The 24,634-nt window shown below is 51.4% G+C and overlaps 1 protein-coding gene across 21 annotated transcripts in view; it reads left to right on the top strand.

Annotated features, from left to right (window-relative positions):
* Positions 1 to 24,634, top strand: part of SCRIB (scribble planar cell polarity protein) — a 97,256-nt gene that overhangs the window by 41,947 nt on the left and 30,675 nt on the right. For 17 of the 21 annotated variants that reach the window (XM_039548826.1, XM_039548827.1, XM_039548836.1 and 14 more), the window contains 13 exons: positions 4,410 to 4,499; positions 5,077 to 5,154; positions 6,928 to 7,242; positions 7,959 to 8,039; positions 12,892 to 13,149; positions 13,707 to 13,817; positions 14,974 to 15,150; positions 15,551 to 15,667; positions 17,283 to 17,471; positions 18,239 to 18,358; positions 18,606 to 18,662; positions 21,941 to 21,997; positions 22,688 to 22,771. In XM_039548826.1, coding sequence (XP_039404760.1) covers positions 4,410 to 4,499; positions 5,077 to 5,154; positions 6,928 to 7,242; positions 7,959 to 8,039; positions 12,892 to 13,149; positions 13,707 to 13,817; positions 14,974 to 15,150; positions 15,551 to 15,667; positions 17,283 to 17,471; positions 18,239 to 18,358; positions 18,606 to 18,662; positions 21,941 to 21,997; positions 22,688 to 22,771 — 1,734 coding nt within the window. The remainder of the gene's footprint in view (positions 1 to 4,409; positions 4,500 to 5,076; positions 5,155 to 6,927; positions 7,243 to 7,958; positions 8,040 to 12,891; positions 13,150 to 13,706; positions 13,818 to 14,973; positions 15,151 to 15,550; positions 15,668 to 17,282; positions 17,472 to 18,238; positions 18,359 to 18,605; positions 18,663 to 21,940; positions 21,998 to 22,687; positions 22,772 to 24,634) is intronic. The other 4 variants (XM_039548824.1, XM_039548842.1, XM_039548825.1 and 1 more) reach the window with 3 other exon arrangements.

The raw sequence follows: 24,634 nt of genomic DNA, 5'->3' as shown, positions 1-24,634 counted from the left end.
TCTATCTGCTTTAGAGTAAGACCAGGCCTGATACATCTTGACAGAATCCAAATTCTTGTTTCTCTCCCAATGACTCTTACCTGGTTCTTGGCTTGTACAGCACACATCTGTACCAGCACTGGATTATATCAGTGCCAGGTCTTGGATCACAGGTTCCGTGTTTTGCACAAGTCTGCTTAATGAATCTTCACTTCATCAGCCAAGGTCTGGAGTCTTCTCAGAATGAAATAGTTTGGGTTTTGAGAGACCTGGTTTTCATAAAATTCAGCTGTTTTTCATGAGAGCCATTTGTGTGCCTGGTAAGAGCCACATGTGTCTCTCAGTTACTCCTCTGGAATGGTGTCTGGATGAGGAGCTGATGGTTACAGGCATCATCCTGTGTAGTCTCTCAGTCCATCAGCACAATATAAGGGGTCTCAGGGTATCAAAAGCCCAGAATTTTGGAAATGCTCTATAAGCATCTCAGAGATCTTAGGCAAATGTTGGGACTTTTGAACACAAGTTATCCAGTCATTTTGAGTTTTGAAAAGGTTATTGATGACATTTAATGGATTCTTCAGCTGCTGTTGAGGTGGGATCCCTCACCTTCATGTGACACCTGTCCATCGTCATATGTCTGTCCGAACATAAATCCAAATTATTTATTGCAGTGTGCATTTCCTGTGTCAGTATGACAGTCTCAAATAAATGTTTCGGGACATGTAAGTGCGAGGATTGGACACTGAGAGTCAGGGAATCAGTAAGGTTGGAAAAGACCTTGAAGATCATCAAGTCCAACCATCGACCCGGCACCAACACCATGTTCACCGCTAAACCATGTCCTCAGGTGCCGTATCCATGTGGTTTTTGAGCACTTCCAGATATGAGGACTCCACCCTTGTCCTGAGCAATCTATGCCAGGGCTGGACAGCCATTTGCAGGAAGGAATTTTCCCAATATCCCACCTAAACCTCTCCTCACACAACTTGAGACTGTTTGCCCTTGTCTGGTCCCTTGTTACCTGGGAGCAAAGCCTGACCCCCCACCTTGTTCTACCTTCCCATCAGGGAGTTGTTGAGACTGAGATGGTCCCCTGAACCTTCTTTTCTCCAGGTTAAGCCACCCCAAGTTGCCTCAGCTGCTCCTGGTGCTCTGGACCTTGCCCCAGCTCTGTCCCTGTATCTGGACTTGCTGATGCCCTTTGATGTCTTTCTTGTCATGACTGACAAACTGACCCCAGCTGTAAGCATCCATGTGTACAACCATCTATAAATTGATGCCCATGTTGGCAGAAACTTTCTGTCTTCTGGATGTGAAGCCCTTGAACCCCATGCCCCTGGGTGTATTTGGAGGAAGAACTTGGTCTTTCAGCAGCTCTCAAGTACAACAGCCCTGAGCTTTGTCCCTTGAGTCCTGTGGATGCAGTGGTTGGTCACTGCCTCAGTGTCCACCACTGGCTGCTACTTGAAAGTGAATCTGTCCAGGTGTGCAGCACGTCCAGGGTGTACAGTTACTCCTTGAAAGCTGGGAATTCTTGCACAAGCAAGTGAATCTGTTAACAGAAGGGTGGGTGGATGAGCTTTAAGGTCCCTTCCCACCCAAACCATTCCATGATTCCATTTTAAAAGACAGTTCTACTAAAAACCATATGAATAGTGGGTTGGGGTGGCCCTGGTTCATGTTTGGTATGTCCTCAAAGAGGCACAGGCAGAGCCACAGGCAGGACTGAGGGGAAGAGGTGGAACTGCTTTCCTGGGTCATATTTGGTGCCATTGATGGTGAGTAGCAGCCAGCTCCCAGTGGGAGCCCAGGGGAAAGGATGGCAGCTCAAAGCTGATGTGGCAGCTTTTTCAATTTCCCCACTTTTCTCCTCACACTGCAGCACTTTTCCATGCAGGGCTGGACCCCCGTTGAGGAACTGGGAGTGTGGTGTGCTCTCCATGAAGGCTTGTTCTTTCTGCAGAGGAAGAAGCAGCGAGTTTTGGTGGGAAGCAGAAGATTGGATCATCTGAGATGGGCTGTGGGTGGATCCCTTGCTTTGGGGGAAAAATACACAAAGAATAAAATACCCAGTAAACTCCATGGCAGGAGCAATGGCAAGGAGGGAGCTGAGCTGTCTGTGCTGGGGGCAGCTCTGTGCTGTGGTTTCAGTGCCAGTCCAACATCATGGCAGTCCAGGCAGCCCAGAAGCAGCCTTAGGAAAGAGGAGCTTTGGGGAACAAGTAACTTAAGGGTTTAGTGCAAGAAACAGTCTGAACTGCAACATGAAGGGCCATTAGAGGCTGCTGGATCCAGGTCCTTCTTCTTAAGATTCATATTCACATCACTTACTCTTTGCATAGACTTCAAACAAACATCCACCAATTCAGTTCCTCACCACACTGGTTTTTGTGGGAGAACTGATTTGCTTTGGAGTTTGAAATCTTCTTTCCAGCCTGTCTGATTCAAGCCCCTTTGCTGCAGTTGTTTCAGTGTTTTTAATCGTGTCTGTTTTCTCTGTGGTGTTTTGCTTTTCAGTGTACATTGACGGACAGAAGGTTCTTCCCCCTCAGGCCAATTGGCTTTTCTGGCAGGTTTCCCCATGGTTTTAGACTGGTTTGCTGAACGTGTGAAATCCAGGGGGTTTGTGGTATATCTTTCTGTTAGTTTACATCATCAGCTTCCCATGCAACTGGAAGTCACTTTCTGTGACCAGTGACATCAGACAATCCTCATTGTCCAAAATCATGATCCTGTCCAAGGGATTCAGGCGCTGAGCAGAGCCATCATCTGTCTTCCTCGTAAATGCTGGGATCTTGCTGTTAGACTAGTCTGTAATCCTTGCCTGAAGACCTGGTTCTCTATCATCCTTAGAACTTTTTGTGTTGAATATAGAATTACACAATTTCCTCATCACCAGGATCATCAAGTCCAGCTGCTGCACAAAACAACCCCAAAAATCCTACCATGTGCCTGAGAGCATTGTCCGAACACTCCTTGAACAATACAGATGTGAGTCTTTAGAGCATTTTTGGAGTCCAGTGGCTCTGAATGGAAAAACCTGGGGTTTGTAATTAGTTCCTAATAGACTTGGTCATGCAAGAAGCATTTGTCTGGAGCTGGTTTGAGTTGGGCTGTCTCGGATGTGGTGCTGTCTTGTCACTACCTCATTTCCGTCTTACTTGGGTATTCCAAAACTTGGAATTTTGTTCAGTTTCTGGCTGTTGCACCAGAGACAGTGAACTGATGGTAGGTCTAGAATCAGGGATTTCCCTGGGAAGATCCCAGAGTATTCTGCTGTGCTGTTAACTGGATGCCAAAGGAACTGGCAGAGCACCTAGGTTTGTTTCATGTTTCCTGCAGTGTTTTTTTTGGTTTGGTTTTTGTTTTAGCAGAATGTGGAACTCCACAAGATGTTGTTTCTGTCGTTGTCGAAGTGAAAGAGGGTTGGAAGGTAGTCTCCTGCTCCCTTTGCTGCCCATGCTGTGGCCACGTAGAGCTGACACTGATGCTTGACATCTCTGCAGCAGCCTCTCTCCATCCTGGGCTTTGTTTCCAAAGAGGTGACATGGAGGACAGCAAATGTGGTTCTCTACATCAGTCTCTGCTCATTTCTGTCACTTACCTCACCAGCTCCTTGGTCCTTGGCCCTGAGAGAGTCCTATCTATCCTGTTCCTTTCCCTGTGTCCTACCACATGCTCCCTGTCTTCCTTCTCATGACTGTGGCATTGTGAATGGTTCATGCTGGTGTCCTGAAAAGAAACAGCTTCAGGTCAAGTTTGATCAACTATTGGCAGTGGGCATAATTGGGTATGTAGAGGTGGGAGGTAGGAAGGAGAAGAGGCTTGTGGATTGCTCAGCTGTGATCCTGAGCAGCTAGGGCAGAGGGAAGCAGAGGATCTGGACAGAGCAGATAGGGTTTTGGAGTTGTGTGTTGATTTCCGTCAATACAACAAAGCCAAGTATCCATCCAGAGTATTCTGGACAAGGTACCATCCTTGTCACTGCACACTAAGCTGGGGTGACCAGGAATCCCCCAGTGACTTTATGGAATTACACTCAAGGGGAGCCCCATGGTAGAGCCGGGCTGTGGTGTGAACACTGTCCCTGTTCTGTGATCCAGCCCCAGTCCGTGGCTGCCCAGTTTACTTTGTGGTGGAATCCCCTTCTGATGTGTCCCATCGTGAGCAAGCTGACTGTTGGGTCAGGACTCAGCTGTGGGGAGGGATTTGTGTGTTTCATGTGTTGTAGTGCTGGTGCCTCTGAGGCATGAGTGCCACAGCTCACCCACGGGTGCCATGGCTCACCCACAGGTGCCACGGCTCACTCACAGGTGCCATGGGTCCCCCAGTGTGGCAGCAGATGACTTGGAGTTACTATTTTTTATTAAAGGAGTCGTACCTTGTTCTCGGGTGCACTGACCCATAACCACTGTCCCTTCTGCTTCCAGCTGACACTGACCATCGTGCGGCAGACGGGGGGGCTGGGCATCAGCATCGCGGGGGGCAAGGGCTCCACCCCCTATAAGGGGGATGATGAGGTAAGACCTGGGCTGTGCCACTGCTGAGGCACCTGCTTTTGGGGACTGGTTCTCTGTGGCTGGAGGTTGGGTGTCCTTACGTGTGAGCTGTGTGGACTTTCGGGGCCAGGTGGGAGCAGCCCTGAATCCCCCCAAAGCACGAGGTTGACGGGGTCGAGCAGACATCTGCCCCTGAACTGGGATGGTCTGACCTGGAGCAGCCATGGGAGCAGCAGGTTCCTTCCCAGCTGTGTCCTGGGGCACAGAGTGTGGGGTTGTTCCACACCTGGTGGCATCAGTTGTGTCATGTTCCAGTTCCACTGGAAGAGGGTTAACATGTCATTCCTTGGTCTTGTGTATCACCTGGGGGCAGCCCTGCAGTGGGGTTTCTGTCCCCCTTGTCACCTCAGGGTAGCCCTGCAATGAGGTTTCTGTTCCCTTTTCCCAGCTCCTGAGCGGGATGATGTGGTTGCCATGTTCCCTCGTTCTGGGTTCAGGACTGGCCAGGGACTGACCCCTCTCCTTGGATCTGAGGGGTCTCTGCACTCCAAAGGGGTAAGGAATGGGCTCTACATATAATAGATGGTTTTGTTTCCAGGGCATCTTTATTTCCCGTGTGTCTGAAGAGGGTCCTGCAGCTCGCGCAGGGGTCCGTGTTGGTGACAAGCTTCTAGAGGTAAGGACTCGACTCCTGTGACAAAGCAAATGCTTCGGAGTACTTAGAGTGGAGGGATGAGATGATTGGGAATGGATTTGCATCACATGTGTTTTAGACCAAATTAAGCACTAGGAGATGTGTAAGAGCTAAACAAAATTCCTTTGGCTCAGAGATAGTTGTTTAATTAATGTTACCATGAATCTTTTATTGCTTTATAAGCTCCTGCATTTACTCTGGCCCAGCTCTGAAGTGTTGTGTGACCCAGGTGGGAAGAAATACATCCCCAGCGGGCTGAGCTCTGCATACCTGGGCAGGGCAAAAGTGAACCCTGTAAAATAAGTTCCAACCCAGGGAGCCAGTCATGGGAATTGTTTGGGTGGTAAGGGACCTTAAACTCATCTCATTTCACCCCCTGCCATAGGCAGGGACACCTTCCATTAGACCTGGTTGCTCCAAGCCCAGTCCAACCTGGCCTTGAGCACTTTCAGGGATGGGGCAGCCACAGCTTCTCTGGGCAACCTGTGCCAGGGCCACACCACCCTCACAGGGAAGAATTCCTTCCCAATATCCCATCTATCCCTGCCCTCTGTCAGTGGAAAGCCATTCCCCCTTGTGTTGTCACTCCAGGGCCTTGTCCAAAGTCCCTTTCTGGCTCTTTAGGAGCTTGTTTTAAGCACTGGAAGAGGCTCTAAGGTTCCCCCAAGTCTCTTTTGCTCCAGGTTAACCCTTACCCCAGCTTCCTCAGCCACTCTGGTGCTCCAGACCCTTCCTCAGCTCCATTCCCTTCTCCAGACATGCTCCATCCCCTCAGTGTCCCGCTCCTGGGGACCCCAGACATCCCCCCAGGACTGGAAGAGCCCCAGCAGTGCCCAGCACGGGAGGTCACTGTCCAGGGCCTGTGGCCACACCATGGCTGATACAAGCCATGTCCCATTGGCCTCTTGCCCACCTGGGCACATTTTGGCTCACGCACGAGCAGCCAGTTTCTCAGGAGAATGTTGTGGGAAATGGTGTCAAAGGCTTTGCTGAAGTACAGGCAGATAGATCTACAGCGTTTCCCTCAGCCATTGAGCGGATTATCCTGTCACAGAGGGAGATCAGGTTCCTCAAGCAGGACCTGCCTGTCACAACCCCAGGCTGCCTGGGCCTGATCCCCTGGTTCCCCTTACGTGCCACTCTCAAGATGATCTGCTCTGGGACATTCCCCACACTGCGGGACTGTCACACTGACAGTCCTGGGTGTTCCAGGGTGTGAGGAGGTGGATGTCCCTTCTGGAAGATGAAGAGGGACTTGTGTAGGCCTTAGCAGTGTTGACTTTTCTTGAATTTTGTTGGTGGAGGTGGTTCTGGGTGGGGGGGTTATCTGTCTGGGATGTTGCCTGTAGGGATGATACAGGTGTAGGGAATTTAGAACTCCCTGTGGGGACAGAATTCCTCTGGAAAGGCCTTTCCTGGGTTACTCTGGCCTGGGACAGATAGCAGGTGCTATGGGAATGCAGGAAAACTTCCCAGAGGTCTGGGCACACCTGTGGGAACGAGGCCCAGGTATGGCAGGGCTGAGCCACTTCCCTCAGGCAGTGGTGGTTGAGGTGAGGGTTGTTCCTGCTCTGTTTGTGTTGAGGTGAGGGCTGTGTGTGAGGTGAGGGCTGTGCGTGGGGCTGTCTCTGCTCTGTGTTGAGGTGAGGGGCTGTCTCTGCTCTGTCTGTGTTGAGGTGAGGGCTGTGTGTGAGGGAGGGCTGTGTGTGAGGGAGGGCTGTGTGTGAGGGAGGGCTGCCTCTGCTCTGTGTCTAGGTGAACGGCGTGTCCCTGCACTGTGCTGAGCACCACGTGGCCGTGGAAGCGCTGCGGGGGTCGGGAAGCTCCGTCTCCATGACGGTGCTGCGGGAGCGGATGGTGGAGCCAGAGAATGCCATCACCGTCACTCCCCTGCGCCCCGAGGACGACTACAGCCCACGGGAGCGGCGTGGGGGGCTGCGCTTCCCCGAGCGTCCCGAGGGAGCACCTGCCACCGAAAGATTCTCCACCTGCCTCATGCGCAACGAGAAGGGCCTCGGCTTCAGCATTGCTGGTGGCAAGGGCTCCACTCCTTACCGGGCTGGGGACATGGTCAGTTCTGATCCCCTGGGATCCCCAAATGTTCCTCATCCCTCGGCGTGCAGCAGTGCAGCCTGGCCCTGGGTTGGTGGTCCGGGTGGTCTCTGAGAGCCAGGTGCTCTTAAGTCAGGGAATCATGGAATTCCAGTATGGTTTGGGTTTAAAGGGACCTTAAACCTCACCTATTCCGTCCTCTTGTCATGACCAGGGACACCTTCCACTATCCCAGGTTGCTCCAAGCTCAGTCCAACCTGGCCTTGAACACTTTCAGGGATGTGGCAGCCTTCTCTGGGCAACCTGTTGCCAGGGCCTCACCACCCTCACAGGGAAGAATTCCTTCCCAATATCCCGTGTATCCCTGCCCTCTGTCAGTGGAAAGCCATTCCCCCTTGTGCTGTCCCTCCAGGCCCTTGTCCAAAATCCCTCTCCCTCTTTTTTATAGAACGAAGGGGGCTGGGGCTCCCAAATCCCTGCCAGTGACATCTAATCCTACTACTGCCCTTTTGGCATGGATTCCAGGCTCTGGGCCCGGGAAGGCTTTGCTGCCAGGGGCTCTGTGAGCAGAGGGTTTGTGTGGAGTGGGGAACAAAAGGGAAGCATCAGGGCAGGGGAAGGGTCTGTGGACAGGAGAGGACCGAGACCTGCCTGGTGTCTGGAAACGGATCTGGAGAGCCAGGCTCAGGTGAGGGAAAGCCCAGGCTGCTCTGACCTTCCTGATTGTGCTCCAGGGGATCTTCATCTCCCGGATCGCAGAGGGTGGTGCAGCCCACCGGGATGGGATCCTGCACGTTGGAGACCGGGTCATCTCGGTGAGTGAGTGTGCAAGGAAGGGTCTGACTCGGCTCCATGCCCTTCCTTGTGCAGGGGCTGCTTCTCTGTTACTGGAGCTGGATTTTGGGGGTCCTTTTCTCAGCTCCTGAGCCTTCTGGGAGAGCATTTAATTTGGGTGGTTGTACCCTGCCTGGTGGTGGGTGCAGTTACAGCTCCCTTTTCCCAAATGCTTTATGCAAGTGCTTTCCCCAGAAATGGTGTGGAGGGAGGGGACATGGCAGCACTGCCCCAGCCTGGTGTCCCTCTGGAGCCTGGGTGGCAGCCCGGGGGCTCTGCCACGGGGAGAGGGGGAGCCCTTTGGGGTGCAGTGGGATAGCAGGGTCAGTGTGGGCTGGAGCAGAAGGAGCTGCCCAAGGGTGCTGTGGAGCAGGTCAGGGGTACCTCAGTGCTTTGCTTGGAACTCTGGCCCCAGTCTCCCGTCCTGTCCGTGCAGCTCTCACTGCTCTAACCTCCTGTCTCTGCCTACTGGTCCTCGCTCCCCTCCTGCGGGGAGCCTGTCCTGAGCCTCCCGACCCTCTTCCCATGCTCGCATGCTGCCTCTGAGGGAAACCTCCAACATCCTGGTGCTGGTGGTGGGTTTCTGGCCCAGCAGCTGTGGTAAGAGCACGTGTTACCACAGCGCTGGCGTGAGTAAACACTGATACAGCCTTGTCAGTGCTGGCTTCTGTCTGCTCTATCCCTGGGCTGGGGCTGTGTTGTATTTGCTCAGGCGCAACATTTTAGTGGAGCTCAGGCCCAGGTCTGACACTGGTGTCTTGGCAGGAAGCTTGAACTGGTATAGCGTCTCTCCCTCTCTTCTAGTGCTTCCCACCCCCCAAATCAAGTCCTGACCCTGATTAATGCCAGATAGACTGAATTATTTTGGATTTGCTCGTGGTACTGAGGCCCATCGTTTGGGGTTGGTTTGCTCAACCTGTGGTAAAAAGGACACAAAAATCTCAGAACAGATTCAAAAGTCAAACCTGTCTCCACTCTGCTTCAGCAGCTCTATTTATATCCATGGGCAGCTTCACAGGAAAGGCAGATCTAATTCCCTGGTAATAGCTTGCAGTGGATTCCTTACGGGATGTGTGAGCTCAGGGCTTACAGAGTTCAGGCCTCTGCCAGATTTTGATGTGGCTGAGGCGTTGCTGTCATTAGTCCTGACATCCCTTAGTTACCTGTGCTGAGGTATGTGTGGCCCTACAGGTTTGGTGCTGAGCACCGACTGAAGCTCAGATCCTGTGCTCACCTCTGATGAATGCAGGAACATGTTACCTTTCAGGAGAATACTCACCAGGGCTATTCCCATCACTTCCAAGTCTGCTTACCACAATCTTTTGAAGCAGCAATTGCCCAGTTCTATTGGAAAGCTTCCAAGGTGCCATGATTTCTGGGATGTGGGTGCCGGTTGCCTGTACCTGCATGGGGAGGGAGAGGACCCTTGCTGGGTAGAGAGGTCGTGGGTCCCTCAGGCAGGGCCTGTTTCCAAAGCCATGGTCTCCTGGTCCTGCTCAGCTCTCACTTTGCCAAAGAATTCCTGTTTTCTTAAGAAAATAAATACAGCACAGCTTCCTGCTCTTCCCCTGTGCTCTAAATCCTCCTGGACTTCTCCTCAGGAGAACTGGGATTGCTCCTTTGACTTTTAAGAAAGGGAGCTTTGAGCACATGGATTGAAGAGCCCAGCCTAGGCGTCCCCTCTGAGTTAACACTCCTCAATACTCCCCAGTGACTGTCACTCACTTCCCAGCTTCTCTGTATTCCTGTGTTTGTTGGGAGTCTTTTTGGTGGGGGAAGACACTGGACAGGGACCTGCTGGGGGGAGTGCTGGAGAGTTGGAGTTGTGGGATGGGAATCTAGCAAGGAGAGTGCAGGATTGGGAGCAGTTGGTAAGGGCAGCTGATTTTTTTGGGATGGGACTGGGAAGAAAACTGATTCTGGGGAGATTTAAGATAGTGGTCAGTGACACATGAAGTCCTAATGAGGCAGTGTGACCCCTTAGAGATTTGCCAGGATAATATAGTTCCCTGGCACACAGAGAAACATGTGGAGCAGGGAAAGGACAGACACTGTCCCTTCCCCATGGAGAGCCATGCTGCGTGGCTGGCCTTGCTCTCTAGCCAGATAAAGGCCATGGAAAATTAGCTGCCCCAAAGCTGGGGAGCCACCAGGATTTCCAGGTAGTGGAGAATTACTGGGTAAAATGCACCAAGGGCTGTTACCTGTGATGCACCTCTGACTCCAGGAGTCCTATGCCCTGGTCCCTGGTCCCTGCTCCGGGGAGGCACCGCTGTGCCCTTCTGGTCCGACCCTGTCTGACCACTCTCATCCTGTCAGGGACAGGAAAATAGCAGAGGGGATGTGAGAAATGAGAGTGGGTCGTGCTGTGGTAGGTCTGTGCGGTGTCATCGTAGTGTCGTAGAGTCAGAGCAAGACTTAGGTTGGAAGGAACCTTAAAGATCATCTTGCTCCCACTCGATGAGTCTGTTTGCCCTTGATGTGGTGATAGAACCAAAAATAGTCAAGTCTCTCCTGCATGTTGCTTTTGTTAACCATCAGAGAATCCAAGGAATCCTCCCTTCCCAATCCCCTGGACATGTGGCTTCTGCTTTCCCTGCTCCCAGGTGCAGCCATCAGCAGGGATAAGGGCAGACTCCAAACGTGGAACACATTGCAGACACAGCTGGTTCCAGATCACAGGGGCAGGAAGGGGGCAGTACCTTTACAGGTGCACACCTGAGCACAAGTATCCTCACAGAGCAGGAGCAACAGCCAGCTTCTCCCTGGTCTTGCCCTCCAGCTCATCGGGGTTCAGTTTGCTGGTGGAACGTGCACATCGCTCCCTCACTCACTCGAGTAAATGCTCGTGTCTGCAGGTCTCCAGCCTCTGCCCCAAGCATCGAGGTCTTCGAGGCTTTTTGGTCACACCCCAAGCCTTTCATCCAGCTTCTGGGCCACTTCTTGAGTCTTCCCATGGTTTGGATTCCTACTTGCTGGCTAGTCCAGCTTGAATTTTACCAGTAGCTCTCGCACATGTACCCAGAACAGAGTGAACTGGGCACAGAACATACAGAATGTGGGGAGAAGGCAGAGCAGATATAGACTCAGGCCCAGGGCTTGGCCAGACCAGCACTGACCAGCAGCCTCGTGTTCTCCACCCTCTGTATTTCCCCGTGCTTGTTCCTCACCTCCAGTCCTCTTTCTGGTCTGTTAAACATCCCATAATAAGTGCTGCATATTCCCACAACACCTCCTTCAAGCTTCCTGCAGCCACTTGGCCCTTTCCTACAAGAGATGTGCTGATACACCCCCTTATAATCTCCATTTCTTCTTCAAATCAGTTGCCAAGCTTGGTCGCACTTCTCTAACGTGAGTGATTCCTTTGGGTGATTCCTTTGGGTGATTGCTTTTGGCGATTGCTTTTGGTGATTGCATTAAGGATCCATCCCGGAGTGTCTGAGCCGTTCGTCTGTTACCTGCATTCCGTTAAGAGCTGTGCACCTGTGTGGTTAATTTATTACCTTTCCTGCTTGATGCCCAGTGTCCTGTGCTCAGCAGCCATTTCCCACGTCCCTTTCATCCTTCCTCTTCCTGCGGGCACGTGCCAGCTGCTGCCCTGACATCCTTCTGGGTCATGCCAGAGGTGTCCCTTTGGGGACAGTCCTCTCATCAGAGGTGACACTGTGGAGTTCCCAGGCCAGTACAGGGCCACTTGTGCTTCTCCTTCCCTGTCCTAAGGAGAGCAGTACCCACAGCTATAGGTGGGACAGGGCAGGTTGGGTGAGTGCTGGGAGTGTCACAGGGAGGCTGGACGCAGTCCTGTCAGATGGTGTGTGTCAGCTTAGTCCAGAAACTGCTCTCTGTGAAGGAGCTGGGGAGTAACAATATTTCTGGGAATCAGGCAGCAGGGAGTTGGGCTACAAAGCCCAGTTGCTGTGACTGTTACAGTCAGGTTGTTATTTCATGAGCTGATCAAACCCCATCTTGGCAGCTGCTGTTTTCATGTCTTCATCGTTCATTTTGGAAAGCTTTTCCAGAACCTAATGACTAGATGCCTTTTAATTTTCAGCTTCAACGTTTTCCTGTCAAGTTTTGTTTTGGGCTGTGTTCCCTCAGCTTGGCTCTCCTCAGGTTTCTGCCCCCTTGTACATCCATGGAGAGCAGTCATGTCCTTTCCGGTCCTTTGAGTTTCTAAGGAGTCTGTTTTAAATCTTAATTTTGTAGGAAAGGCTCTCTGTTGTTTCAAGTCTCTCTCTACCTGGGGTTGCTTTTAATGCCTTAGAGCTGGCATCTTCCCCAGGCTACCATGACCCTGCCCAGCATGAGCAGCCAGTGGCCCAGTGACCAGTGACAGATCTTGTCACCCATCAAATTGTGCCTTCAGTGTCCGTGTCTGGGCTCTGGGTGACTCATAAGGGCAGGTGGCGCAGTGTCAAGGCAGCAGGTGCCTCGGCACATACTTGTGTTGTGGCACTGCTCTGGCAATCACTGTTTCTGCTTCTCCCATGTTGAGACATTTGGCTGTGGGAGGTGGAACATCACACCTGGCCTGCGTGGTCCCCTTGAGCACCATGTCAGTGGTGCTGCAGGGCACCAGGTGTGCAGGGAGCGTGGGAAAGGGGCAGAAAAGCTGTCTAGGAAGGGGATTGGGGTCAGGTGGGAATGAGCAGGTGCCTGTGTCCCTTTGCCAGGTCAGAGGGAGCTGGGAGAGTTCCAAGGTGCTTTGGGGCACAGGCCTTTGAGCGGGAGCCACGTGCAGCAGGACAGGGTTCCTCAGGGGCCTGGCTGAGTGCTGGAATGCCGGGAAGCGCCGGGGTGATGGTCTGACGCTGAGTTTGCGGGTTGTTCTAGATCAATGGGGTAGACATGACAGAAGCCAGGCATGATCAGGCCGTAGCGCTGCTTACCGCGGCCTCCCCCACCATCGTGCTGCTGGTAGAGAGAGAGGGCGCGGAGCAGCCCGGCGAGGGAGACTCGCCCGGCGCGCCCCGCGTGCGCATGCACTCCCCCCCGCCGCCCCCCGGTCCCGGGGACAGCCCGCCCGAGGAGACACCTGCGCCGCAGAGGAACCACCTCTCCAAAGGGCTGGAGGATCAGTACCCTATCGAGGTGAGCTTGGCGTTGGAACGGGGGACAGTGCAATCCTGCTGGGTTTCATTTGAAAGATTGGTGTTGTGATGGGGACCAGCCTGCTGGGTTATTGGAGCCTGGAGAAGTCATCGTAGAAAGGCTTGGGTTGGAAGGGACCTGAAAGCCCATCCAGACCCGCAACCTGCCATGTGTGGGGACACTTTCCGGTATCCCAGCTTGCTCCGAGCCCTGTCCAACCTGGCCTTGAAAAAGGGATGAAGTAGTCACAGCTTATCTGGGCAACCTGTGCCAGGGCCTTCCCACCCTCACAGGGAAGGATTTCTTTCCAAGATCCCATCTAACCCTGCCCACTCTCAGGGGGAACCCATTCCCCTTGTGTTGTCACTCCAGGCCCTTGTCCAAAATCCCTCTCCAGCTCTCTTGGAGCCCCATTCTAGCTCTTCTCCAGGTTGCAGAGTCCCACGTGGGGAACCCCTTTGTCCCATGAGTGTTCACCTCCCTGACTCTGTGTCAGTGTTTGTGGTCTGTATGTGATATCCTTCATTCCCTTTGACACTGCTTCTTGTTCCCTCAAGGAAATTCACCTGGTGAAAGCAGGTGGTCCCCTGGGCCTCAGCATCGTCGGAGGCAGTGACCATTCCAGTCATCCCTTTGGGATTCATGAGCCGGGTGTCTTCATCTCCAAGGTAGAGTCCCAGGAGAGCTGCCCTGAGTCTTCCTGAGCTGTTGGATTATTGGGATTAAGGTGAAGGATTTTGATGAGTCCAGACGTACAGGATGGATTTGTGAAATAAAGGGGTAGGAGGGAGATGTGTGAAGGGTTGTACTGGATGTGCTGCTGCTGGTGGAGCCATCTGTGGGCATGTAAGAAAACCTATATAATCCATGCTGAACCCTTTGGAGGAATCCCAGTTAGCTTTTGAAATTGCTGAGTTCATGTTGGCTTTACTTAGTCCTGGGGAGACACTGGCATTGCAGAAAGCCAGTCATTACTGGGAAAGGGCTGGTGGGATGAGTGTGTGACTACTGGTACACCCAGAACTGCTCTGCTGCATTCAGGCCAGTGTCCTTCGATCCCACGTTTCCATTCCAGTGGTGACATCATTTGCCATTTAGGGTCAGCACACAGGCTGGCCACTGTGTGCAGCCCATTCCCTCACAGTCCTGCACATCCGTGCTCATTGGAATAGGGATGCTGGATTCCTGCTGAGCCCTTTCTACTTCCTGACTTCTCTTGTCACTTGGGGATGCCAAATCTGACTCCTCTGACACCTGTGGCTTGTTAGGGCTTGGGAATTCTAGGAGTGATGCCTGCCAGATCTATTCCTTCATGTGCCCATGGTTTCTCTTGGAGTGCATCAGCAGGTCAATGAGGCAGGATTTGCTCTTCTCAAAGCCTAACTAATCCTTTCCCACCATTCCTACTTGCCCATGTGCTCACAGGTTTCATCCTTTCCTTGCTGACTCCTTTGTTTTCACCAGGAACACAGGTTTGGTTATAGGTTTAGTCCCTCTGTAGCTCTCAGGAGCCCCTGTAGAGCACTGGGTAAGGACTGGAGTTGCAGTCAGTCCTGGTTACAGTCATGGGCAAAATAATGGCAAAACAGCACAGGATTGGTTCAGAGTAAATTGGGAATATGAGAATAACATAAAGAAATGCACCTCAAAGCACATCCCACTTCATTCTTCACCAGTGTTCCCAGATAAGTCACCTCTTAGGGAACTTTGCAGAAAAGGAGTCAGAGCAGGCCTGCAGGGTGTTGGAGGATGCCTGGGGACACAATCACATCTCCAAGGAGAGATGGGCTTCCCTTCTCTAGCTGTGTTAATGGTTCTCTGCAGGTCATTCCCCGGGGGCTGGCGTCGCGCAGCGGGCTCCGCGTCGGGGACAGGATTCTGGAGGTGAACAGCATCGACCTGCGCCATGCCACCCACCAGGAAGCCGTGAATGCGCTGCTCTCCAACGCTCAGGAGCTCACCATGGTGGTCCGGAGAGACCCACCTCCACCTGGGATGCAGGTGGGTTCCAAGTGAGAGGGCTGGGGGGGAATCACACAGGGTTGTTTCTGGAGGCAGTTTCTTACCGGGCTGGAGGTCTGGGACTAGGATACAACCAGACTCCTGGTTGGAATTTCCTCCTCCTTTGGCAGAATCCAGTCTCTTGTAAGTGCATCTCCAGCTGGGGAATGGTGAGGATCTCGTGCCGTGGCCATGGTGACTCTGTCATCAGAGAATGACGAGATATCAGATGTGAGCATGAACAGAAAAGGGCAGGTCCTCACCAACAGGAATAAACTGCCAGATGAGGGATGGGGCTAATTCAGGCCCTTTTCAGGGCATTTAGAATTGTGGTTGCTCGGAGGAGAGTTCCCTCAGCTGAACTTGGCCCAGAAACAGGGAGACTTTTCTGTGTTTCCAGGAAATATGCATTGAAAAGGCTCCAGGAGAGAAGCTGGGCATCAGCATCCGGGGTGGAGCAAAGGGCCATGCTGGCAATCCGTTTGATCCCACTGATGAAGGCATCTTCATCTCCAAGGTACCAGAGCAGTAACTGTGCACGTTGGTGGTGTGCAGGCAGTGCCAGGGTGAAGGGTGATCCCTGGGGGAGCTGTTGGAATTCGCTCTCAGCTTTCACTGGTGCATCAGTTCTGGAGATTGTCCCTCTAGCAAAGGAGACAAATCCTTGTCCTTTCATATTTCCTCCTCTACAACAGCTACACAATTTCTTCTTTTATTTCCTGTTTGCCTTTGTTTTGCTTTGTGTTCCTTCTCTTGTGTTTTTTTCTATAATGCAAACTCACACATCTTTCCTTTTACCCACATTCCTATTGGTCCCCGTGTGCCTGTGGCTTCCTGCCCACTTAGACATGCAAGCTCTTTCCTCCTTCCATGGAAAGCCTCAGGAATTCGTAACCTTTTCTCCTGTGTCGTGCACTCCATGTGTAACTTTGTTCCTTTTTTAAGTGACTGTTTGTGTCACACGTACTTTTCCCATTACTTTTCCCCCACAAATAACACATTTTCTTGTTCAACTTATGCTTACCAGTTTATGCTCCTCCCAACCCTTCCCAAAAAGTTTTTATTGCTTCTTCTTTGCTGGCAGTGGAGCACAGCAATAAGTGGTGTCATTTTGGTCTTGCTGCTGACAAAGAGGACTCCAGCTGTTCACCTTAGTGTCGCTGGTTCCCTCTTTACCTGGTTTTTTGGGGTAGAAACTGGTATGAGTTATCCTCATGGCTGAAGACACTCCATAATTGCCAGTCAGCCCTGATAATTGATCACTGGTTGCTGTTAAGGCAAGGGAACACTCAGCATTTGTCATTATGTAACTGTTTTATCTGAGTTCTAAAGTTAAGAGAATAAATTCCCTCTTTCTGAGTGGCAGTTGCACGTTCACCTGGGACATTTGTAACAGCAGGAAAAGAAAACCTGGGATTATTCTAACTGACAGTTATTTCTAATAATTGGGTCTGGTTTTCTCTCCTGCAGCCTTACAGCATTTGGGGGTTGGAAGGTTCACAGTTTAGCCATGGTGCAGAGTTAGTTTATCCCGTTTCCCCTCCCTGTTTTTCCAAATACTGGTTGTTTTAGCCTGTAGAGAACCAAAACTCTGAACTTCCCTGCTCTCCCTTGAGCTGTGTTAGTCCCCTCAACCTCTCTTACCTGTCCTATCCAGAGGGGTTTTCCTGCCTCTGATTTTCACGTGTATTTCTGGTAACCAAGAGACAAAGTGGTGCTTTTCCTCTTCTTCCTCTTTGCATGTCTGATCCCTGCCTCCTTCCTCCTTAGTTTGTCTTCATTTGCATTTCCATTGTGTCTCTCTCCCACCACAAAATGATTTCTCTTTCCATGCGATGCATCATGATGTGAGAGCTTTTCCTTCTCACCTGCTTCTTTCCTTGGGACAACACATTTCAAATTCACATTCTTTTATCTCACATAAAAGATTCTTCCACACCTGTTCCCTCCACCAGCCTGTACAGGTTCCTCCTTTTCTGCCCTTTCCGTAGTACTTCCAGATGCCTCCCCTGACTTGCAGCTGCGGGCTGTTGTCCCCGTTCCCTGTGTGTGCTGTCTGCTCCTTCCCCTCCATGGCCCCGTGCTCTCCCATCGCCTCTGACCTGCTCCAGTGACTCCCCGCTATGTTCCAGGTGAGCTCCTCTGGGGCTGCAGCCCGGGATGGCCGCCTGAAGGTAGGGATGCGGATCCTGGAGGTGAATCACCAGAGCCTGCTGGGAATGACGCACACGGAAGCCGTGCAGATCCTCCGCGGTGTGGGCGACGCGCTCCTCGTGTTGGTGTGTGATGGCTTTGACCCCAAGGCTGCGGCTGCCATCGAGGTGAGGACTGGAGTGCAGGTGCCCTTGGAGTGACCAGAATCCCACCACATGGATCCCACCTCTTTCTTCACAGAATGCTGGATTTTCCTAACCTTTTGCTGTAGATTTTTTTGGTTTTTTGAGGTCCCAGGTTTCAAAGTCTGACCTATGATACGAACTGGAGGGGGTCTTCAGTCCAGAAAAGCAGTGGTCCCTCAGGACTTGCTCCTCCTGGTTCCAGAACAGTCCCACAATAGCACTGCACTGAAAAAAAAAAAGTTTTCAAGATCATTTTCACTCGGTTATGCCCATTTTTTCTTGGCCAGTGTTACATTTATAATAAATGCTCTGGCTCTTTACTGGGATTCATCTTTCCCCACAGGGTGAAACTTCCCTGGAGAAATCCTGTGCCCTCTCTGATTTCTGTTTCCAAGGCTTAGCTAGTCAGCTTTTGTATTCTCCAGTAGAACACGAACGCGATCCCTGCTCACCTTTATCCGCTTCTTGCACCTGGATCAATTTAAATTCAGCTTACTTAGACCTCAGGTTCCTCGAACAATTGTCAGCTGAAATGGCAGGGATAGATAGAGCTGGATGCTCTCAAAGTCTCTTCCAACCCAAACCAGTCTGGGATTCTATGGAATAAGGTTTCAAGTTGTTGAAAGAGTTCTGGTTCTGACTTGGTTGGGATTGTCCTGGTACTCTGTATCTGGGAGCCTGGAATAGGGAATTTTCGGAATGGCCCTCTGTGGGCTTCCACCAGGTGTGATTTGCCTCTTGCTTTGCAGATGTCCCCAGGAATCATTGCAAACCCTTTTGCTGCTGGCATTGGGCGCAAGAACAGCCTGGAGAGTATCTCCTCCATCGACCGGGATCTGAGCCCCGAGGAGGTGGAGATCCTTCAGAAGGTGTGTGCTGTGGCTGAACTGGGAGCGTGTTACAGAGTGAAAGCAGTTTCTGGAAATTTCTAGTGTCTCCCTTGGTGCATGCAGCCTGCAGTGTAATGGGCAGTGCACATGGCGTGTGATCAGCAGGACCCAGCACTTGGATCAGGATCACGCTAGGATGGGCCTGTGACACCTTCATTGAGGTTCTAGATGCTGCAGGTGTGGAGAGAGCACTGGGTGAGGTGGCTCTAACTCTGCTCTCTCCTAGGAGATGGAAATGGTGAGAGAAGCCACTCAGTGGGAGAGAGAAGAAATGGAGAAAGTGGTGAGAGATTATTTGTGTAGCAGAATCTGTTCGTGGCAGTGGCTCTGCCAAGCCTGTGAGTCCCAAGGAAGGTGTCACAGGTTATCTCTGCTTCTTTGTAGTGCCATGGGGAGCTCTGCCCTGTTGTCAGTGCCATGGGAGTTCTGGATCTCTGCCCCGTTGTCAGTGCCGTGGGGCAGAGCTCTGGGCATTCCCTCTCTGCAGTGCACTGCTCTGTTGCCCCGGCTGCTCTTTGGCTTTTCTGTACCTCCCTGTGCACCTCTCTGGTGATGCTCCTGTGATATTCACAAAGGCCACCCTTGTTACCTGCTGGTACCTCCTGGCCAAGCTGCAGCTTCAAGAAAAATGGCCAATGAGCTTGGAAGTCCCAAATTTACTCCGTTTTCTCTGTCCAGCACCCTGTGACTGACAGAGGTTTTGTGAGCAAAGATGAGAACACACAGCTCTGAGATGCCCTGAGTGGAGAAGTGATGCTGTTAATCAGTCACAGCTTTATGCTCCTTAGTTCACATGGTCATTTCTCTGCTTTGCTGTGAGAGTTTTGTGTCTCTGCCCACTGGTTCAGCCTTGCACAGAAAGAGAGTTTCACAGAAGTAGAGTTTCACAGAAATAGATCAGCAGACTCAAGCCCCTTGAGGACTTAGAGTTTCCAGTCCCTCTTAAAATGGTAATTTATCCAGTCAGAGTTGTTGGAAGAAGAGGGAAAACTGAATTCTTCAGTGTTGTCAGTGGGAAATCTTCTCTCCTGGCAGATGAGTGTGTCCATTTTACAGGTGTTTAGTCAAGTTTCCGGTTCAGATACACCTGAAGTTTCTCTGGGTTCTCTCTGCAGTTGCAATTTCTGAGCTTGTTTACATTTGCTGCCCCACAAGAGCAGGGTGAGGTTGGCAATTCTGGATGGAAGTCAAATGACCTTACAGAATGGTCTTCAACCTGATCCATTTGGAGACGTCCCTCATTGCAGGGCTTGGACTAGATGACCCTGAAAGGTCTCTTCCAACCCAAACCATCCTGAATAATTTGCATAGGAGGGACCTCAGCATTTCTCTTGGTTCAGCCCAGAGCAGAGGCAATTCAGATCAGATTTAGGTTTTTCCTATAAAATGCCTCATTCCTTGCCTGGGAAGGAGCTCAGAGTGGTTTGATGTGGTTTCAGCAAACCTGATTTCATTGTGTTTCTGTTTGAGCAAAGGGTATTCCTGCCAGTTTTAATGTTGGCAGTTTATGGATTTGAATATGGATATATGGATTTAAATACATTCCAGGAGACTTCAGGTACTGTGGGTCAGTATCAGCATTCCTAACACCTGTGAATATAGCAAGTGTGGCACCGAACTGTGCTGCTCGGGCTGAACAGGTGGCATTTGTCCAGGCTCAGGTAGAGAAAAATTTTGCCAAAATTTATACTGAGATTACTTAAAAATATTTGGGTCAAAAAAACCCCAGAAAAACCTTTAAGATTTGTGAAGTAGCCTTGGCCATATCTCATTTTAAAAAATGCTGATGTATTTTGGTGCCACTTCCCTTGATGTGCCAGGAGGAGGCAGCAATGGATGCTCCAGGCTCCTTGGACCTCCCGGGATCCTGAGGCCCATGGGCAAAGACATGTTTTTCTGCTGGGCCTTTTAAACCTTGAATCTGGGATTATGTCTCTAAAACTGGTTTTGATGATTAAATTTATCCCAGTGATGGAGCCAGCACTCCTTGGTGGCCACTGGAATACTGAAGGAAGTTCCCATCTTGGTGCCAGATCCCTGGTAATTTCTGTCACCATTTTTGGACCATTTTTCTTACTCTTCAATGTTTCATGTTCGTTCTTGCACAAGAGCAATAGAGACCAAACGTGTCTCCAGCCCACAGCAGGCTGTGAACTGAAAAACTGGGAGGAATTATTCCTTTGCTCTACTCATGGTAGAAGTTTTCAAACCCATTCACTGCTGACACCTCTTGTCTTCAGTTCTCTGATAATTCAGTTTCTAGCAGAAGTGTCAGTAACTCCGAGTCTCTGTGGACTGATTCCTGGAGCTCTCTCCTGGCTCTGTGGCTGTAGTTATTTTTCTAGTCTTAACCCAGGTCCTCCCCAGATATTGTCAGAGATGGATTTGGAGTGTGCCACAGCTCCATCCGGGCTGACTGGTGCTCCTTCCACTCCTCAGAATATGACCTCAGAGAACAGTCATGCACCAGATTAGTGTCACCTGGAACCTTCACCCTACAGAGAACTCTTGGCCAAAACAAGCACAACCAGATTCAGAATAAACTTTAAGATCCCTGAATATCCTTTTGGGAGTTGTGATCCTCCAGAGCATTAGTGTCTTCTCATGCTGCATGTTCTTGCTTGGAGGTCAAGGGGTGATGTGGGACAGTGGTAATCTGTAATGCATGGAATCTGTTTAAGAACAGGGCCCAGATGCTCAGCAGAATTTTCAGTTGACTCCCTCTAAGCTGCCTTCCACCTCCCATCCTCCCAGTGTCAGGACTTCAGGACCATGTGATTCCTGCTTGGGAGGAGCACCTGGGAGGGTTCCATGACAAGAGAAGGGAAGGATGCTGCTGTGCTGTCCCCAGGCCTGGCTCTGCCCAGAGGTGCTGGGTGACAAGTCAGAAATATCAGTGCACAGAAATCAGTCCTTAGGACAAGTCCCACGCTGTTCCCTTCCTCTTGCAGCCTGGGAGCAAGCCTGTGGCTGGAGCTTTTGGGATTAGTCACTGGTCACTCTCTAATGTCCCTGCAGTGCTGAGTGACTGCGGGCTGACAGCTGGTGCTGAGCTGACCTTGTGCCAAGACCATTCTGACCCTTTGTATTTGCATCATTCTGTATGTGATGCTATAAGCCAGCAAGGCCTGTGCTCTGTAGGTTTGTTTTTCCATTCCCTTCCAGCCTGTCCTGTCTGTGATCCATCGAGGTGTCTCTTCCAGCAATGAGCAAACTCCTCCCCTCCCTTGGTGCTGGTATAGCTTACGCTTGGGGGCACTGTACCTCTCCTTACTTTCCCCAGGATTGTCCCTGCTGAGGATCTTGGGGACACCTGCTCTCACCTCTCACCTGTGGCACCCAGATCATGTTCTGTCCCTGTCCATTCTGCTGGTGATAATGGTGCAAGTGCCAAATTCCAGCTCCTCCTTCCCCAGTCCCATTGTTCGTGCTGGGATTCTACTCCCACTCTCCTCGTGCTGGCACTGCACGTCTGTTCCCTCAGCAGTTCCTGCCCAGCATGTGTGACCTCTCTGCCTCTCTCTTGTCTCTCTGCTCTGGCTCTGTTCTGTCCTGTTGAAGGAGCGGATGCGTAGGGAGCGGGAGGCAGCCACGCAGCAGCTTGAGGAGGAAGCGGAGGTGAGCAGCACAGAGGAAGGGCTGGAGAGTCCCAGAAAAGGGCTACAGCTAGACTGGAAAGCTGGAGAAATCCCCAAAAAGAATTTGTTCCCCAAAGCTTGTGTTTTCCACTCCCTCCCCTAAAAGGATGTGGCTTTGGGGATAAGAGATCAGAACTGAAGAAGCGTGTAAGGGATTGAGGAAAACGGCTGGGTTAGAAACTTTGGCTTCTATTTAGGCTTAGAAAGACAACACATGGGAAGCAAAATTGAACGAAGTTGTACAGTGTGTGTGAGTTAAGGTTGAAAAAAGAAACGGTAGAGGAATTGCAGACTTGCTTTCTTAAACATGTCCAGATCCAGCCGTTCTGGATGCTGTTGGAGGAAACGCGTAGGTATGGCACATTCTCTCCTCCATAAGGAAGTGGACATGGGGGCAGGAGGAGTGGAGGGATCTGAGCAGTAGTGGGTGACCAGGGGTCCACAGTGACACGTTCTCTGCAGGGTTTCTCAAGCCTGGCTCCTGCCATGAGTTCACATGGTTGTGTTTCAAACAATTCCAGCTTTTTCCAGGCAGTGGGAACTCTGATGAGTTTGGAGATAAGGCCTGGTTATTACTGGGGTGGTTCCCTTTTTATTGGTCTTTCTCATTGATTTAGTTGACTTTGGGCCTGACCTTTCCTGGTGTTTGTGTTTTTCTACCCCTCTCCAGAACATCCCCAGTGAACCCCTGCGCTTGGACTACCGGACCCTGGCAGCACTGCCCAGCAGTGGCCTGCAGAGAGGCAACCGTGGCGTGAGTGGGGGATGAGGGCTTCTGCGGGGGGAGGCCATGGGGGGCTGTGGAGGTAGGGGTCCCTGCAGGGGAGGCAGCGAGGGGCTGTGGAGGTGGGGGTCCCAACAGAGAAGGCCATGGTGGTTCCATTACCTGCCCTCCACCTGTGCCATGGTGTGGGACGTGACAGCATCCTTTGCAAAGCAAAACTGGGAAGCAGAACTGTGGGGGACTCAGGCACTGAAACAGGAGGTAGCTGCAAAAGAAAGATGGGAATAAGAAAATGAGGAGAGCAAGAGCCAGGTGGCTTTGCCTTTTGGGAAGGGAAGAGGCAAAGTTTGAGAAGTTGCAAAAAGCAGAGTTGGGAACAAGGCAGAAGAAACAGCCTGGTGGGAGAGAAGGGGCTGTGAGTGGGAGAATTCAGGGATTTGTTGTGGAAGGAAGAGGCTCCAAAAAGCTGCCAAGGAGGGAGAGAAAGATTTTTCCTGACACAGTGATGACAGTGTTGTGTGCAGAGCTCAGTTGTAAATCCATGGTGGGATGATGTTTAGGAAAGAGGAGGGATGAGGCTGCTGAAAGTATTGAAAATAGGAAAAGTGTAAGGCCAGGTTGGACAGTGCTTGGAGCCATCCCTCTCGGGGAAGTGTCTACCACTGGTGGTCTAGTGGAAGTGTCCCATGGCAGGGAGTGGGACTGGCTAGTCTGCAGGGTCCCTTCCAATCCAAACTACCCTGAGATTCTATTAAAGCCAAGATTCCCCCAGGCCTGCAGAAGGTGAAGTGGCTGTGGCTGTGTGTCGTGATCGAGCCCCGTGGCTTGTGTATCCTGTTGTGTATTGTGACTCCTGCCATGGGCATTCCTGCCCTGTGTCCTGCCTGGCAGTCCCTCATATTTAGTGGCCAAGAGAAATTCCAGATTTCACAAACTTCACAGATTACAAATTTACCTCTCTCCTGTGTTGTTTAAAATCTCACCTCTCCATCTTTTCTTCCTTTTATCTTTCCTGCATCACCCCCATTCTACCGGGTTTCTGCCTGCTCCTTCACACATCCTCAGTCTTTTTCCTTTCCTCCTGTTGCAGCAAGATCTCCATTTGCTGTCATCATCCCATTCTGCATTCCCATTCCGGTATTTCAGGATCATCTCTTTCACCTTTCCTGTCTCCATCTCATTCCATGCAGACAGGTCTCCTCTCCTGTTCCCTTTCCTCTGTTACTCCAGGTCTTACTCCAATAACAGCTCTGCTTTGGCTCCAGCTCTGCCTCCTTTTGTTCCCACACTTCCCAGGTTTTGGTTTTTCCCTTTTGCTGTTCACAGAAAAAAGCAGGATCAGGAAAAGGTTTATTTTTAGCATCTCTAAGTGTAACTCAGGAGCTGGAAGAGGGGGAGAGTCAGCCCCAGGCAGCAGCTGCCTCCGTGCGGGACAGCTCGAGTGTGGTCCAGAGCAGAGCAGCACTGTGGGGCTTGTGCCTTGCAGCCGGTGTCAGCCTGGGAATGCCAGGCACGGGAATGTGGGGCTGAGCACGCCGGAATGCCATGGTGATGGGCGGCATCTATAAATGTCCCATCACAAGGAAGGGTCCATGGGTGCCTATGTTTGTGCAGCTGTCACCAGCCCTGTCTTTGCTCTGGTTTGAAAAGTACATCTGCCTGGATCGTGGAGACGGGGAGGTTCTGGTGTAGGGAGAGGGAGGTTCTGGTGGTCCTTCAGGAGCTGCCCTGGCTTGTTAGGTGACTGCTGGAAGACTCAGCCAGGGTCAGTCTGGCCAGTGGAAGAGCAGGCAGGTCAGTAACAGATCGTTTATCTCTGGACAACCTCCAGAGGACTGGTGCTCTTGCCCTGTTCCCATTGTGGTTTTCTTTTTCTTCCTGCCTCCAGGCCAA

The sequence above is a fragment of the Corvus cornix genome, chromosome 2, assembly GCF_000738735.6.
Source record: "Corvus cornix cornix isolate S_Up_H32 chromosome 2, ASM73873v5, whole genome shotgun sequence".
Classification (NCBI taxonomy): domain Eukaryota; kingdom Metazoa; phylum Chordata; class Aves; order Passeriformes; family Corvidae; genus Corvus; species Corvus cornix.
Note: the sequence above shows the minus strand (reverse complement) of the source record. Positions and strands in the feature narration are given on the sequence as shown.